The sequence below is a fragment of the Monopterus albus genome, unplaced genomic scaffold (assembly GCF_001952655.1).
Source record: "Monopterus albus unplaced genomic scaffold, M_albus_1.0 scaffold13.1, whole genome shotgun sequence".
Lineage (NCBI taxonomy): Eukaryota > Metazoa > Chordata > Actinopteri > Synbranchiformes > Synbranchidae > Monopterus > Monopterus albus.
Genome location: NW_018127893.1, coordinates 2,148,982 through 2,165,278, shown reverse-complemented (window position 1 = coordinate 2,165,278; position 16,297 = coordinate 2,148,982). Strand labels below are relative to the sequence as shown.

The window sequence follows — 16,297 nt, the reverse complement described above, 5'->3', positions numbered from 1 at the left end:
GCCAGCTACTGTTTTGTGTTCTCCCCATGGACTGTTCCTCCGGACCGTTGCTCCACTCTCCCCTCCCAGGCAGATCATTGCTCAGTCGCCTATCTGTTCCACTATTGCCTTCATCTCTCTGTCTCTACCTTCAGTAGCCACAATCACCACCGACCAGTCCAGGAGTGACCCAGCCTACGCAGCTTGGCCCAGCTCTCCATCTCCTCGCCTCCTGCTGTTGGTCAAACACCCGGCTACTACTCATCAACAGGACTACGCACTATTTCCTTCTGTGTATTTTTACTCTCATCATCACTGTATATAATAAATCACTGCTTGCACCAAAGTCGGCTACCTGGGTCCGCCTCTTTCTTGTTCGCTCACTGACAGGTGCAAACGGCACATAACAGGATTATGAAACTGAAAGGTGGTGAATGAGTAGGTCAAAGTTATGGATGCATGGGAAATAGGATAGCCTCCAACAAGCTGGTGACATTGTGATGGATTTTGATGATGATGGTGAGCTGATGTTTATTACTACCAAAGGGCTTGAAGTGTCAAATTGAAAGACACGGGGGAGGTGGAGATCCAGTCTGGCAGACAGTCTGTTCTTTTATATGACTTTCCCTATAATATTAGTGTCCAGAAGAAACAGCGTTGATATAGTAGGATGGTTAAACCTTAAGATTCCTTGCAGAATCAGAGCCATAAAAATTATAGTTTTCAGCTCAGAGTGATCATTATTCTTATGTGATACTTATCTCTGCAAACACTGTTCTTTGTAACACTAGAGAAACACACTATGTTATTACATGTATTTTAATGCTTCTACCATCATGCCTTCCTTCTCTTTCTAGTGTATGACTCCGCCTCACAGCCCCAGCTTTGTTGATTCTTCAGCATCCAGCACTGCCCCCCAGTTAAGCTCCAGCCTGGCTGTGTCCTCACAGTGCCTTGGGTCTGTGCTCCATCAGCCTGGCCTGGCACCCACTGCTGAAAAGACCCCCTCCCTTCCCCCTCCACCACAGCACTGCAGAGCAATGGTGACCAGCGTCATCCGTCACACTGCAGACAGCACCCCCTGCCAACACCACATTCCAGTGACCCCCAGTCCAGGGAAAACTCTGGAAACAGTAACGGCTACAACAGTCTGCCAAAAGCAGCAACTGCCCCAACAGCAGCAGCAGCACACTAAGAAGACTGAGCAGATAACCACACCTCCATCCCCTCCTGCTCCTCTCACACCATCAAAAACAGAACAGCAGCCTAGTCCCTCAAAAACCTGTTTAGACAGTGTCTCTCCCTCCATTCCTGTCAACACCCAACCACCTGTTCGTACAACCCTGTCCCCATCTCCAGTCACCAGCCCTCAAATCATCTGCCACATGTTCCCTGTCAATAGCCAGTCAGGGATAATCTCAGCCTTTATCCCCAGCGCAGTTCAGACATCCAATACTGGAATTCAGACCACCACCACCACATCCATCCTTCCCCAGCCCACATCAGCTAGCACCACCCCTGTTCAGCAGTCGCTCATTGTGGGCTCCACAGTGACACAGGGTACAGTCATGCTGGTTGTCCCTCAGTCCTCAGTCTCTCAGGCCCCTCACTGTCCTCAGACTGTCATGACCCTGGGCCACACCAAGCTGCTACCTCTGGCCCCAGCCCCTGTGTACATGCCAGCGGGGCCCAGTGGCAGCACAACGGCCACAAAGATGGACTTTTTACGCAGGAGAAACTATGTCTGCAACTTCACAGGCTGCAGGAAAACATACTTCAAGAGTTCGCACCTCAAGGCTCACCTTCGAACACACACAGGTGAGCATTTTACAGCATGTCAGAGAGTTTAGTGTGGTTGAAACTCATGAGAATGTGGAATTAAATGTGACTACCACAGACGTGTTACATCCTGTTTTTAAAACATTCTTTCCTTGACCTTTTTTAGTCTTGATGGGAAGAAACTCAGCTCACTGTTTTGTGTCACAGAAATGTGCAAAGCTTTTATGACTTCAGTGTGACTCACTTGCTCACTCTCTATTCTTCTTGTTTTTTTCATCCTTAGGTGAGAAGCCTTTCAGCTGTAGCTGGGATGGCTGTGATAAGAGGTTTGCCCGCTCCGATGAGCTCTCCCGTCACCGACGAACACACACCGGAGAGAAAAAATTTGTGTGCCACGTCTGTGACCGGCGATTCATGCGCAGTGATCACCTCACCAAACATGCCCGTCGCCACATGACCACAAAGAAAATTCCCTCCTGGCAGGCCGATGTTCGGAGTCTGAACAAAATGGCTGTTGGTAAAATGCCTCCCTCAAAACCTGGCCTTGCTACACTAAGCATGTTGGTACCTGCTAACCCAAAGTAGACAATGTACACTGCCATCCTATCCACTCCCAGGATATGACAGGGACACAGCAGCTGAGCACAAAAAGGCTGCTGTTTTTTTAGTCATGGGAATGACAGAAAAAATGTGCACTGGACTCTTTTTTTCTCTCCACTGCTTATTTGTACATTTATTTTTCTTTAAAGCATTTGTTTTTTACTTTAACATAATTGATAATATGTATACGCTCTTGCCAAAGCCTATATATCAAGTTTGTCTTATACATTTTGCCTTCCTGCAACACTTTTTTTCTGTGTTCATACTAATATATATGTCTATGTGAATGTATTGTTTGTTGTACCATGGAATTTATTATTTGTTATATTTGGGAAAATATTGACCTGATAAGAAATGTAAATATGAATATTAATCAATGATACTATGATTATACCTTGATTACATCTCTAACCTTTTGTATAATTTAATACATATTTGTAATAAAAAGGATTAAACATGTAATTCTTTGTGCATTTTTGTGCTCTATCCAAAATCTAATCCAGGAAAGACAAGGTGGGGGGTCAGCAGTCTTTCCCACTCTTTGCACGCATGAATGTAGTGAGTCCACATCCTGTGTGCGTCACATGATGACTCCCCCGCCACTGGCCTGTTTTGGTCAGCTGAAGCTTGTGCTCTGCCAAATGTGCTGACTAGCCTGTGGGTAACTCCCTGCTGGCTGAATTGTATTTATTTATTTTTTTGTGTGCTATAAAAGCCCCTTTGGTGAGACCATCTGGTGATATGTCCTGTGTGTTAGCTCAGAACCAGAGTGCTTGTTGAGTCAGAGCAGACAAAAGCAGTCTGATATGTTTGCCTTGTACTGGAGTTCATTATGATATCATTTGAGCCTATTCTGCTCTGTCACGGGGGAACGAGGATAATACAAGGCAGAGTTTTGTTCATAAAACAATCTCACATCAGTTTGCTATAGTTTAGCAAACACCTTGTTATGAATAGTGGTTGAAAATGAAAAGAAACAGTTGCTCCTAAAGACTTCAGAGGCCTAGAAATTACATGGGATATGAGAAAGTAGTTTTCCTTATCCAGACTTAAACCACAAAATTTGGAAGTGGAACTGCTATAACCTAAACTATAAAATTAAAACTATTAAGATGATGCTCTGTCTCTTATACAAACAGTAATAATCAGTGGTCTTAGCAACAGCACATCGCTTCCAATCAGAAACGGAGAAATATGAAGTGTTGGGGGTGCGACCAATCACCTCTCTTCCCTACCTACCCGCCCCTTTGCCTCACTGTCCGTGTACCACCTGTGCGGTGGTCTACAGCGACGCCTGGTGGTTAGGAGACCCCACCGCTATCACAGTTTAAGACGAGAGGCTACTTTGACGTGCATGGACCGGTTGTATACATTTTGTTTGTTCTTTGCCAATATGTGTAATTAAGTAATTATCTGGAGGGACAATGTAATAAACAAGGTAAGTGCGGGCCCTAACTGTACTAAATGGTGTTTTGTAGTAGGACACAGTAAGTCTGTCTTTGGAAAGTATTCAGGCCTTTACACTTATTGTAGGCTATGCAGTTTTAAACTGAACTTTATATTTAGTTGTCAACAAAATAACCCACAACTAGCCTACAAATACAAGTCCTAAATTATTTCCTGTCATTTATGTAGCCTCAGTATTAAGATTTTTGTTACAGCGTTCCAAACGCAGGTGCATCATGTTGGTCCTTTCTCAACAGGCCAAATGACTGGACAGGATTTAGAAGGGCACACGTGTAAGGTTCTAATTCTATAATTCTAATAAGGTTCTAATTCTATAATTCTAATAAGGTTCTACATTTCAGTGCCATAAGAGTAAACACATTTACCACAGTTAAGTGCGCAAAAACTCACTTTCGAAGCCACTATAGACGTGTGTGTGTGTGGCATAGGCTTTTGATAATTGTTTCTCATTTTATGGTTAAAATCATTCATCAATCACAACCTCTCCGGTTTACCGGAAGAAAATGTTTCTCGGGGAGGGGTTTTGCTGATACACCATGGACCCTTGGTGTTGCTCTGTTGCTATGGTTATATCAACGCAACTGGAACATCGTTTGTGGTCGTACAACGCGAAATAAAACAAATTGATGACCATAAAACCAAGCAAGTGCCGCGTATTTATTTAGATTTAGCAAGATCAGCTTGCAGCAAATAATGTATTTAACATTTTAACACATTTAAACGTCGCTTCTATGAACGTTTAGGTCACCAAATTTGGGCGCTAATCTTCAGCATGGAGTTCGGAAAAACGTTGAAAGAACTAAACATGACCGTGGATGAGATGGACAGATTGTCAAAAGCTTTTAGAGATGAAAAATTCAGGGAAATGATACGCGATTACGCTCAAGAAATATCAGACCCCGAGAACAGGAAACGGTATGAAGAGGAGATCAAACTTTTGGAGCAGGAGAGAGGAAACAGCATCGAGTTTATCCACCCGAAGCCATTTAAGGCTCTCAAGACGAGTGTGGACGGAAAGCTGAAGTGCTTTATTAATATCTGCGGCAATGATAAAGTTGGAACGCCTGAATGTAAGTGCGGTGTGTCGGATGATGGCCGCAGAGGGCAGTGCTGGTCCTTGCCCCACAGTCTGCACCCTGGGAGAGCAGACACAGATCCAAAAGGGAACAAGATTGTGATCTATGATGTTATTTTCCACACTGACACTCTCCACATAGCAAGCAAAAATAAGACGTTCATGGATATGGTGGACAGCACGGCCATTCAAAGTATCCAGGACGCTTTTAAAGTGACTCTGGACAGAAACAACGTGAGGCAGATGAAAACCAAGTACAAGGGCACCCCTCAGCCTTGTGTCATACGAAAACCTTTGCCAGGATACAAAGCCAAGGAGCCCACAGAGAAGCCTGACCCTCCTGCTTTCCCATACCCGGATGAAAAAACACCTACCACATCCTTGCAATCCAAACCTGCAGAGTCACCTGCAACAAAAAGCAGCACTGATGCCAAACTCAAGAGCTTTCAGATTCAGCCTCAGAAAACCAAAGAGCCAACAAAGCCAAACTACACAGTAAAATATCGATCTTTTATTGATCTGCAAGACTTCAGGTGTTCCAGAGACTCAGTCAAGAGCCCCAGACCCAAAGAGATAGTGGTCACCATCGCCATGCCGCTTGTGAAGTCAGTCTCAGACATCAGTCTTGAGGTAAAAGAGAAAAGCCTGCTGCTGGAATGCAAGAAGCCAGCCTACAGACTGGAGCTGTCTCTTGCCTACCTTGTGGATGAAGATAAAGGAGAGGCTAAGTTCAACAAACAGAGAGGGCAGCTCACAGTCACACTGCCTGTTCTTCCATCTAATGAGACTTTTGATTTATCTTTAGGGCCTGCTGAGACTATTGGTGACGTTCAGAGTGTAAGTGATAGTGAGTGGCAGGCAGAGGAAAGTGGAGAGGAACAGGAAGAGAAGGAGAGGGAAGGCAACAAAAGTGAGGAGAAGGAGAGGGGTGTTGGTGAAGAGAAGGAAAAGGAGGAAAGAAAAGTTGAAGAGCACAGTGTAAAGCAGCAGACGGTGATGGAGAAAGGTGAAGAAGAAGAAGAAGGTCAGGAGAAGGGAGAGGAGCAGATGTGGAAGGACACTGACCGTGTAGTGGGTGAGGGGGGGAAATGGAGCCAGGGACAAAAAAGCAAAGGAGATGAAGCTGATGTGGAGAAAAAGGCAAAATGGATGAAGCCAAACAGCAATGGCCAAGAATGTGTGGAGGAGAAGAGAGGAGCTGTGGAACAAAAAAGTGCCAATATTTATGAAAGTGAAGTGGAGGAGGAACGGAAAGAGCAGAAGCAGGAAAATGAAGAAGAAGAAGGTGGAATATTTAATTTACACAAGAGGCAGGACAAGAAAAACAAAGATAAACATAACCTGCTGAGGGACAATGGATGTGACAGGGCAGCAGAGAAAACGGCTTTTGGTATAACAGGTTTTCAGTCTGATATTGATTCTGACCAGCACACAGGCTCGTGTGTGGAAGAAGCAAACTCAGTGACTGTCCATAACAGGCTTGTGGCTTCACATATAACTGAAATCCAGTCAGATTTCATCACTGCAGAATATTCAAGCTGCATGGCTGGGGAGGAAGAAGTAAATTTGGACTCTTGTTTGGAGACTCTACCTAAAAGAAAGACTTCAGACATCCAAGAGACAGAAGAGACCATATGTAGAACTTTAAAGGTGAGAAAAAATGTTGACAAATCCTGACACCTGAGTTGAAGAGGCTGTGGAAGTACAGAGGTGTGATTCAACTAAGCTGCCCCTAAATTCTTTCTCCTTTTGTATGATTCTGTTCTAGGTAGAAGCAGATGCTGCATTTCTGAAGCACACACCCAGTGAGGAATCCCACACTGCTGCTGCTGTGTCTGCCACACCACCCACCACTTTGAGCCAAACCATCATAAAGGATGACTGCATTTCCCAGGGGACTCAAGAGTTTTACAATGCGCCTGCAACAGATAAAGCCAATGCATCAAACACAGGAGGTTCAGGTAGCAAGGCCCTGCCCCCTCCAGAGGAACTAGCCATGGCCTCAGAGAAGAGGGAGAGGGAGGACGTAGATGAAGATGACCTGCCAGCAGAGCAGGACAAGCCATTACCTGTCTTACTCAGGGAAATTGATAAAGATGGAAACGAAACAGTCATCAGTGATCACTCCACTGCTGGAATCATCTTCCAAAACACCATGATCTATGAGCTGGACTGAGGACTGTGCACAAGAGTTTGTTTTTTTTAAAGTGTTTTCCTGCATTTTTGAATCCTACAGTTTTGAATTAAAGTGATAGTTAATCTCATTAAATGTTATTACCTCCACCAAGATGTTATGATTTTGGTCCTGTTTGGTTTTTGTTTGTTGGTTAGCAGGATTACAAACAAAAACTGCTGGATGGATCATTAGCATACTTTGTACTGACATTGGTGGGGACTAACCCTAGAAGTCATTAGATTTTGGCTGAAAAGAGTCAAAGGTCAAGGTCACAAAAAAAGTTGTCAAAAGTTAGGTTTCATTTCAAATCTGACACACATGTAGGGTGACAATGTCTATCACCAGAATAAATTTCAAGGTGGAGGTACATGTGCTCTCTGAGTGCTCTTGTTGATATGTGTAAACCCTGAGTTTTCTCCTCAGACACAAATCCATGAAAAAAAATGACATGCATTGTAAACCCCAAAATAAACTACTCAGAACAAGATAATGAATACTTTTATTTTTATTTTTGCATATATGTAAAACTTGTGCTCCATTAGTACAATAAAAAACAATTTCATTTAGCTCACAATCATGGACCCTGAGGCAATGTGTTCAGGAAATTCAGCTAATTTCCTTATTCCACTGTCTATGAACAAGCAGTCAGTAGGGGGACCTATAGAACAAGTCAACATCTGACAGTAATTTTGTGTTGCTGCCCACTATCATCACATACAGTCCGTGCCCAGGAAATACAGGCAGAACGCATGTGATGGTACTTAAGCTGGTCTCTTACCCCATCCTTGATATGTGGGAAGTGCATCATATGATGAATGTAAGTGCAGAACAGGCAGCTTGAAGCTCTTTTCAAAACAAAGCTTAACAGAATTGGTACTGTGGTTTCTTTAGCAGACATAAGAAAACTGCTCCACTGAGCTATTTATTACCACAGATTTCACTTGTCAGTATCCGATACCCTCACAACTTGCACACTAGTACAGTATATATACATAGCAGTTTCTTTTCAGCTGTTGGTGTGTTTTCATAAAACTAGAGTGTGTTCTTGTTTATCTGATTCCTCTCTGGAGGGAGGTGTCTAAATATTCAGAGTAGCAGGAGAGGGAGCAGAAGTGTTGCTGCACTGGAGCGTCTGTGCCTCCCATGTCGTCCACCAGGACCACCGTGTGAGAGACTTGGTGCAGGTTCATGCTGACCGCTGTCTTGATGTAGAAACTGATGCAGACTCGGCCACAGTCGCAGGTCTTGGCTACTTCAAGGTCCCGGCACAAGTGGGCAGGAATGAGGTGAGGTCCGTATGGTATCCTGTGAAGTAAATCAGAAAGGAGCTGTAAAAAGTCATATACCACAGTGAGACAAAAAAAAAGCTAGATGTACTGGAGCACATTTAATTCTAACCTGAGGTTGGCCACAGCTCTAGAAGCAATCTCTTGGAGGGGAAGCGGGAATGTGAGCTGCATTGTGTGGTCTAGAGGGTTGGGTTGGATAAAGGGGTTTCCAAACAAGTCCAGGTTCTCCAGACACAGTTTACGGAAGGCACTGGGCAGCACTGCCAAATGGTTATGTGCCGCCGACAGAAACCTCAGTTTTGAGAGTCGGCCAATGTGGAATGGTAAACAAACGAGCTTGTTGTCATCCAGTTTGAGGTTCACAAGTTCTCTGAGCTGGCAGAACTGAGCGGGCAGGGACTCCAGCCGATTCTGGCTGAGGTCCAGGTGCTGGAGGGTCCGCTGCAGGGTGGACAGGCAGAGGGCCTCGCTGAAGGCTTCCAGGTGGTTGTTGTAGAGTATGAGCTCAGACAGGCAGCTGAGATCACCGATGGTAGCAGGGAGTTTCTTGATGTGGTTGTTGCTAAGGTCTAGCTTGCGGAGAGCTGCAAAACAAAACCAGTGAGAATGACCACAAGTTAAAGGATTACTCTAGCTACCAATTAATGCCCTCCCATTAAGCTGTGTTATTTTCTCAACCTTTGAAGAGCTCCCTCCACCAGTGGCACCAAGATCGAAAAGTGGCATTTGGGATACCACTTTTGTGTCAATGGTGCATGCCGATTCTGTAAAAGCACATGGCGATTCTGAAGTGGTATGTCACTCATTCCCCAGTGACAGATACCATGTCCCAACAGGGAATGACGCTTCAGTGTAACATAGCAAATATTCCATAAATAAATGAATGCAGTGTTACCATTCTTTTTGATCAAATGTTAGATTACGTGTGATAGTTCTGTAACACTGACTGAAAAGTGATTTAAAATCTCTGTAACCAAAGTGAACCCTAGAAAACACCTTAGCTAATATTTTAGCCTAGCCAACACAGCCAGGCTGAGTAATCAGTGATAGAAATATCAATCTACCTGACCAAAGAGTTGCACTTGCATTGTTTTCACATGTTTAATTGTACAATGTGGTCATACATTGGATCACATAATATGGTTAAGAAAAGTGCTGCATATGTTTATTAAGCTATCACAATAAAAATATAACAATAATACCTTTGAGGGACAGCATCCGCATGTCCACACGTGACAGTTTACAGTAGGAGACCTGCAGCTGCTCCAGAGAGTAGGGGAAGTTGGAGGTGAGGGGGTAGTCCTTCTTTGAGACAATCGTGAGTTTCTTTTTAGGGTGCTCTACATCCCTGGCGCGAACAGGAGTGAGTGTGGAGAGGGGAAAACTGCTTGTGTCACTTCCTTGGTCTGCCAGACGAGCAGCTGACAGGAAGTTCTTCAAGCTATTTGCATCAGCCTAAAGATAGACAAGAGTGATGAATCAGTAGAGACTCAATTTCTTGTCAGGTGGTCTTGAAATATCAAACCTGAATTCAGTGGCCAAAAATATCTTGAATGAACATGATGAACATTTTGTGACCTAGTATTTAAAGTACAGGATGCAATTTTGTGAATACTTGTACAGTCCAGTACAGTTTAGACCTACAGCCACAATTATTTATAAAATTGTGGCCTGGTAAGTTAATTGGATTTGATTTTAGACATTTACAGTATTGGTGTTCCTGGTTTTCCTGCCTTATATGCTGTCAAGTCAGTTTGTGGGTGTATGAGTATGTTTCTGACAATAGAATTTAGGTGAAAGGTTGTTACTGCTTCAAAACAACCAGAAGAGCTTTAGGGCAAGTGGAAACAGTGAGTCTGCGATAGTGCAGTCAAAAACAAATGTGTGTCTAGTTGATACATGAGTGACTGGACAGCCTGATTCCTGCCTCCGAGTTCTGTGTTGTTCTCTCCTCAGATGTCAACTCTAACCTAAAATGAGTAAACGCCACTGTGAGTCTGTTCACTGATCAAAAAACAAAAAAAAAAAAAAAAAAACTGCCAATGTAATTTTTCCAGTCATCTGTGGAGGAAATGAGAGTGGAGCTGCATTATAAACCTGAAAGTCTTGTTCCTTATTTTCATACTTTCATACTCGCTGCATGTCGTACCTTGCTCAAACAAATGTCAACAGCAGGTTCCTTTAATCTCACAGTGGCCTTGCCTTCTTCGACAAACCATGTGAAGAATTTTTCTATGTTGTCTTTTAGCTGTAAGAGAAAGATGGAAAATGTGAGTAGTGGGAATAATACATTTCACAACATTAGGGATGGTAGTGAGTCATTTACTCTTTCTGGAAGTGTAGATGAGTAAGATTTTTGAAATCAGAGGCAGAAATTTCAGTGGAGCCACTGAACACAGCATTTTAGACAAGTGTTTTAGCATTTTTAGGCTGATGGATGCACTCCAATCGGCTGATGTGTCTGCGGGCAAATAATGTGTGTGCTACTACTGTGTGCAGTGAAAGTATTTACAGCTCTCTGTTGTGTCTCAGGAAAATGCAACCGCTCAGTGTACTAAAACAGGGCTCCAGACTGCGAGTGATTTTGTGACCAAATGTATTTAAAGGTACGACTGAGGTTTTTCAAAGCTTGCCGTGGGTGCGACTGCAAAATATACAGGTTCGTCAATCAGAGATTCGGGTGAATTTAATCTTTCTGTTAGCACAAATACAGAAATACAAAGATATCTTGTGCAAAATTCACACTGGGATAGAAACATAAATTTGCTATCTAAATGACAAAGGTTTACACCGTTTCAACAGTAACATGCAAAAGGAGAAGTCAACACACTACACAATGTTTAATTAACTTGCATGTTTTAGAAACTAATTTTCACATGAAAACTTTTTCAGCTCCTCGTTCTTATATTTCCATGATGGATATTGTTAATCTACTGCCTTCAGATGTTAAGTTAAATGCTCAAAGCGACGTTAAATTAGTAAATCAACCAAAATATGTGATGAGAACTCCTTGACAATCAGCAAATGTAGTACAGAAGACCGAAAGAGCACTAACGACAACAAAAATCACCTTGTACTTCGATCCTGCTCTGTCTTTAGCTGTGCAGATCATCATGTAGATGTTGCTGCGTTGACTCGACTTGTCCAGATGCTTCCCGATGGAAAGCACCGCTCTCGTCCCTTTCCCTCGACTTTTCATCCCAAACGTAGGGAGCATCCGATTCACCACCTCGACATCACACTGCAGCTTCATCGCAACCAAATACTAAAGACTAAAGTCCAGCTTGCCGACTCAGGCTGAACTAAAAAGGGTTTAAAGGCATAACAGATGTAAACGTCTGCGAAAAAGTAACAGTAGCTAGTAACATTAACTTACGCGCTGGCGACACAAGCAAAACACACATCTGTGCTCGTCATGTATGTCAACAACAGACCAGCCTTTTCTTTTTACAACGCTACAACTGTACGTGAACGGCTGCGAAAAACCGGAAATGCAATCGACAGAAAGCGGCGACTTTCGAGAGTGGGCGCAGTTTTCTCTTCAATATCTTTAACCAAAAGCAATAGCAAATAGCATATAGCCGTTGATAGCTCTCGATCGACAGATCAGTGACTAGCTGTTGTTAGCACGATCCCGCGCGCGTGGGGAAGTGACGTCACTGTGGCAGTTGTTAACTAGGCTCGAGCACACATTGGATAGGAAGGTGCCATACCCCCCGCTCGGTGTCAAATTACACTTTAAAAAACAACATGTACGAGAGAAAGTTATCCGGCACAAATATCAACAATAACACAAAACACTAGTCTGGAATAGTGTTACGTTAGACTACATATTATATACACACACACACGCACACACATACATAATTTAATAAAAGCATTTCAACATTGTTGTCCAAATGGGGCCAGTTTGAGGTACTTTATACACTAATGGATAGATTAATCATATTTTAAAATAGAAAATCATAAAACTGATGAAAATATAGACCTAAAGCAGAGAGAAGAATTTTTCCAAAACTCTTCTATATACAACTGAAAGCTGTTTTTGTTTTACTTGTTAATGTTATTGCTTTTCTAAATCAGAAAGCTTAAAAATGGTGTTCAAAACCCAAATTGTTGGTTTAAATTATATTAACTTTGCTATACTAATAATTTGCTATCAATCTATAGCCTCTCAGTGACACAACAGAAACGTAATGCCTCACCTCCATTAAAGTAGATTGAAGAAAAAAAAAAAAACAGCACTCCTTGTAATCCATAAAAGAGGATGTGGCACTTTGCTCAGGTGAAGCACTGCAGTTTAAATGATGCTGAAATTTGTCATTTGTCATGTAAGATTTATTTGAACGACTACTCCTTCTGTCTTGCAACTCCAATGAACAGTTTTTGTTTGAAGTCACAAAATTTTAATGTATTTTTAAGCATTTACACTTCATTCCCTCCAACCTGGCAAGGCACAGGTAAACCAATTCATATACTGTACCTCACAAGTCACCTGTCTGATGTTAAATTATTATATTGCTTACAGTTTATCATTCACTTAGTGTTTTCCTCTCAGCGTATCTCTCATGAATAAATACTTTGTATTGTCCAATAAAAAACAAACAAACAAACAAAAAAAAAAACAGAATATTCATATTTTTGGTTTTACTTTGCTGTTGATTAATAACCTAAAAGACAACACCTCTGGTAAGATCATGCAGCTTTTCTTTTTCTTTTGTATTATGTGCCTGTCAGCGGGCCAGTTTTCAGGAAGAATCTCCACACATAACACACATTCAAGGTCAAGCACCGGTGAAGTTTAGTTTCCCTTCATTTAAAAAAAAAATAGGAGTGATGAAAGCAGTGGGCTGCTCAGATGTGTCGTGTATCAAAGACATATATGCACCATTTTACCAGACTATTTACATATTCCTGACAGGTTGTTTATGTATATTTAAGTTTCTATCACTTAATGTTTCTCATGGAATTTCCTGGAAAAGCAGTTTCTCCATCATTCTTTATAACAAATAGTGAACATAGATTATTAATAACATAACTATTGTCTCATTCCTAATCAATCTTGATGTATCATTGAGTTTTTTTTTGTCCTTTATAGAGTCGTCTCTGCACAGGATGACCCTCTCCGTATATAGTAACGCCTCACTTCCCTCCCTCCCTCACTGCCAAAGCCCTCAGACCTATGCACAATGAGAGCTGGGAAGAATCGAGCATCTCTATACGTGGGTGGACTGTCACTTAGAGCCAGCTGGCTGGAATTGGACCTGCAGCACTGCTCATCCATGCAGCAGGGGCCCGTCAGGTTGCTGCTGCGGCTCCTCCACAGAGCCAAGGTGCGATGGGAGCCGTACATGCGGCAGAGAGAGAAGCGAGACGTGTTCAAGGAGAGGTGAGAGTGGAGCAGCGTTCCCCGGCAGGAGAAAATGGAGGAAGAGCTAGAGCTGGAGATGGTCCTCCTCCTGCCTCCGGTTGGCTCACAGCATCGCTCGCAGTCGTCCTGGCCTTGCAGAGTGCCGTAGCTCTGAGCAGCCTGGCTGCTGTCCAACAGGAAGCAGTTGGAGGAAGAGGTGTAGTCGCTGTCTTGAAATGAGCTCAAGTCTGCTGTGCTCATGTTGATCAGCACGGCCTCTGAGTAGCTGGGAATCACCTGGCAGTTGCAGCGTATGTGCCACTCCATTTCAGTGCTATCCAGCGTGTCTACTCTTGGAATAACATAACCAGTATTAGTCCCCACAGGCCTGTCCTCATCCAGAGGTGAGGGGCTGCTGTGGCTGTACTCTAACCCAAATAGTTTCTCTATGCGGTAGTGCACATAAGCTGTGCGGTACTCAATGAGCACTCTCAAAGGCCAGGACAGCATGAGCAGAGCCGCCAGCCAGAAGGCAACCTGGGAGTTATACCAAGGCATCCTGTCTGGGTCTACACAGGCTATGAGGTTTTCTCTGAAGTCCATATTTTTAAGCTGCATCCCCTCCCTGGCCTCCATGTAATCATCCAAACCCTCAATTTCAGAGAAGAAGCCGGCTCTCTGGTTGAGGTAATCATTTTCTGGACCAGCCTCAGTGAAGCTGAAACACTTGGTGAAGCACAGGCGTGTTGTTGGGTGTCTCTCCAAGCCTCTGAGGTCACGTGACATGTCTTTCATCCCACAGCGGCTGTAATCAAACTCACCCTCAGCCACATGTGTGTTCACTCTCTCGTGATAAACCTGTGTGGTGGTGTAGGGATCCCCGTTACGATAGCGAGTGACTTGCCGAGACCGTCGGACAAAATGGTAGCTGATGGCCTTCCACCATATACAGGGCTGGGCCTGACGCATCCGCAGCACGCGTTCATACACGCTCTCCACGTCTGCTTTGCACTGCAGCTCGCTCCTGGCTCTGCAGTGCCAGCACTCCACCATATATAACACATAGAGCATGAACAGAAAGGCCAGAGGGATGTAGATGTAGCCGTCAGAGCAGGGGCTGTCGTGGTAGATCATTGAGTGTCCTCTCATCCCTGAGGACCCATGCAGGGAGGAGGTGAAGGAGGCTGTAAAGGAGGAGGTGAGGGCAGAGTTGAAGCTAATCTTGGTGACCCGAGTCAGCTGACACCAGGCTACCACACCCAGGCAGCTGTACATGAGCAGAGAGAGCAGCAGGCAGCGCCAGTGAGACTCCCGGCAGACACAGGCACCCAGGGACTGCTTCACTGGATGCTGCTGCAGAGATAGAGAGAGAGACAGGAAAGTAAGGAGAGTAGAGATAGAGAGAGAGACAGGAAAGTAAGAAGGAGAGTGAGGGTAATGAGGAAAAAGCACTTAGAGCAATGAGGCCCTGAAACATGGAGGTGATATCGTGACTTGCAGAAGAAATGCAAATTAATGTGGTCGCACTATAAATTACTAAGCTTTTCCTTACCAAGCACAAAGCTCAGTGGAATTCATTTAAACCATGTTGCATCCCGGCGAGGCTGTGTGTCTGTGCAGCTGAAAGACTGACGCGTTTTCACACATCTGTCTCTGAAATGTATTTATATTGCTCACAAGCAAATGTACTTGGTTGTAAAGCTGTCACATTAATATTAGAGGGTACCATATTCATTTTTTAAAACATAAACCCATAAAATGGGCTAAACAAACCTTTTTGATAAGTATCCCTATAATTTGGGTGTTCAAGTATTTGTAACAAAGGTATGTACTGAGAGGGACATTTTACAGTGTAAAAAGTAATATTGTCAGTTCTTTACAGAATTAACTTATTGGTAGATGTATCCTTCACTACACACCTGTCTGTGATAAGCCAATTATTTTTAGTCAGGCAAGTACAAATGTCCATACAAATAACCGTGTAGCTGTTAGACGAAGCGGGAGGACCATCAAGACAGATTAATTCCCTTAACCATTGGAACTAAATGCCTAACACCTAAAACCGATCGACATCTCTGGCCATTACTGACCTAATGGAGGACATAACAAGTGCTATGGATGAGAGGAAATACACGATGGGAATATTTATTGACCTAAAAAAAGCATTTGACACAATCAATCATGAGTTATTAATGGATAAGTTAGAAAAATATGGGATCAGGGGATTGGTTTTGAATTGGATTAGAAGTTACTTGACACAGAGGCGTCAATTTGTGAAGTTGGGTGAATACCAATCGAGTGAGCTGGACATTGTATGTGGAGTGCCTCAGGGTTCTGTTTTGGGACCTAAATTATTTATACTATACATTAATGATATATGCAAGGTTTCTGATTTAGTGAAAGTGGTTTTGTTTGCTGATGACACTACCATATGGGCATCGGGTGAAAACCTACAGCAACTTTCTGGAAGGGTTACACAGGAACTTGAGAAGATAAAGAAATGGTGTGATAGTAATATACTATCTCTGAATTTAGATAAAACAAAATTTATGGTATTTGGGAATCGCAGACTAGACAATGAA

General features: G+C 43.2%; 4 protein-coding genes across 4 annotated transcripts in view; 2 read left to right on the top strand and 2 right to left on the bottom strand.

The window, feature by feature from the left end:
* The window catches only part of LOC109955239 (Krueppel-like factor 11), an 8,219-nt gene extending 5,475 nt beyond the window's left edge, over positions 1 to 2,744 (top strand). The window contains exons 3-4 of the mRNA XM_020591193.1: positions 837 to 1,797; positions 2,042 to 2,744. Coding sequence (XP_020446849.1) covers positions 837 to 1,797; positions 2,042 to 2,343 — 1,263 coding nt within the window. The 3' untranslated portion in view covers positions 2,344 to 2,744. The remainder of the gene's footprint in view (positions 1 to 836; positions 1,798 to 2,041) is intronic.
* A 1,608-nt stretch (positions 2,745 to 4,352) lies between these two features.
* dnaaf2 (dynein axonemal assembly factor 2) lies at positions 4,353 to 7,462 on the top strand. The gene is made up of 2 exons (XM_020590940.1): positions 4,353 to 6,550; positions 6,669 to 7,462. Exons 1-2 carry the CDS (start codon positions 4,598 to 4,600, stop codon positions 7,074 to 7,076), a joined length of 2,361 nt encoding a protein of 786 aa, XP_020446596.1. The 5' UTR covers positions 4,353 to 4,597; the 3' UTR covers positions 7,077 to 7,462.
* Positions 7,463 to 7,556: 94 nt separating this feature from the next.
* lrr1 (leucine rich repeat protein 1) lies at positions 7,557 to 12,060 on the bottom strand. The gene is made up of 5 exons (XM_020590941.1): positions 11,436 to 12,060; positions 10,515 to 10,613; positions 9,568 to 9,820; positions 8,475 to 8,949; positions 7,557 to 8,381 (listed from the first exon to the last, which is right to left on the bottom strand). The coding sequence occupies exons 1-5, from the start codon at positions 11,616 to 11,618 to the stop codon at positions 8,126 to 8,128; spliced, it is 1,266 nt and encodes a 421-aa protein (XP_020446597.1). The 5' UTR covers positions 11,619 to 12,060; the 3' UTR covers positions 7,557 to 8,125.
* A 410-nt stretch (positions 12,061 to 12,470) lies between these two features.
* LOC109955117 (transmembrane protein 151B) overlaps positions 12,471 to 16,297 on the bottom strand; it is a 6,405-nt gene continuing 2,578 nt past the window's right edge. The window contains exon 3 of the mRNA XM_020590963.1: positions 12,471 to 15,068. Within this exon, the coding sequence (XP_020446619.1) occupies positions 13,458 to 15,068 (1,611 nt within the window). The 3' untranslated portion in view covers positions 12,471 to 13,457. The remainder of the gene's footprint in view (positions 15,069 to 16,297) is intronic.

Excerpts from the sequence above, each read along its gene's own strand:
- dnaaf2 (XM_020590940.1), top strand. The coding sequence starts at position 4,598 with ATGGAGTTCGGAAAAACGTTGAAAGAACTAAACATGACCGTGGATGAG. Across the intron at positions 6,551-6,668 it reads CCATATGTAGAACTTTAAAG|GTAGAAGCAGATGCTGCATT; the intron begins GTGAGAAAAAAT and ends ATTCTGTTCTAG.
- lrr1 (XM_020590941.1), bottom strand. The coding sequence starts at position 11,618 with ATGAAGCTGCAGTGTGATGTCGAGGTGGTGAATCGGATGCTCCCTACG. Across the intron at positions 10,614-11,435 it reads GAGCAGGATCGAAGTACAAG|CTAAAAGACAACATAGAAAA; the intron begins GTGATTTTTGTT and ends TTTCTCTTACAG. Across the intron at positions 9,821-10,514 it reads TTGACATTTGTTTGAGCAAG|GCTGATGCAAATAGCTTGAA; the intron begins GTACGACATGCA and ends GTCTATCTTTAG.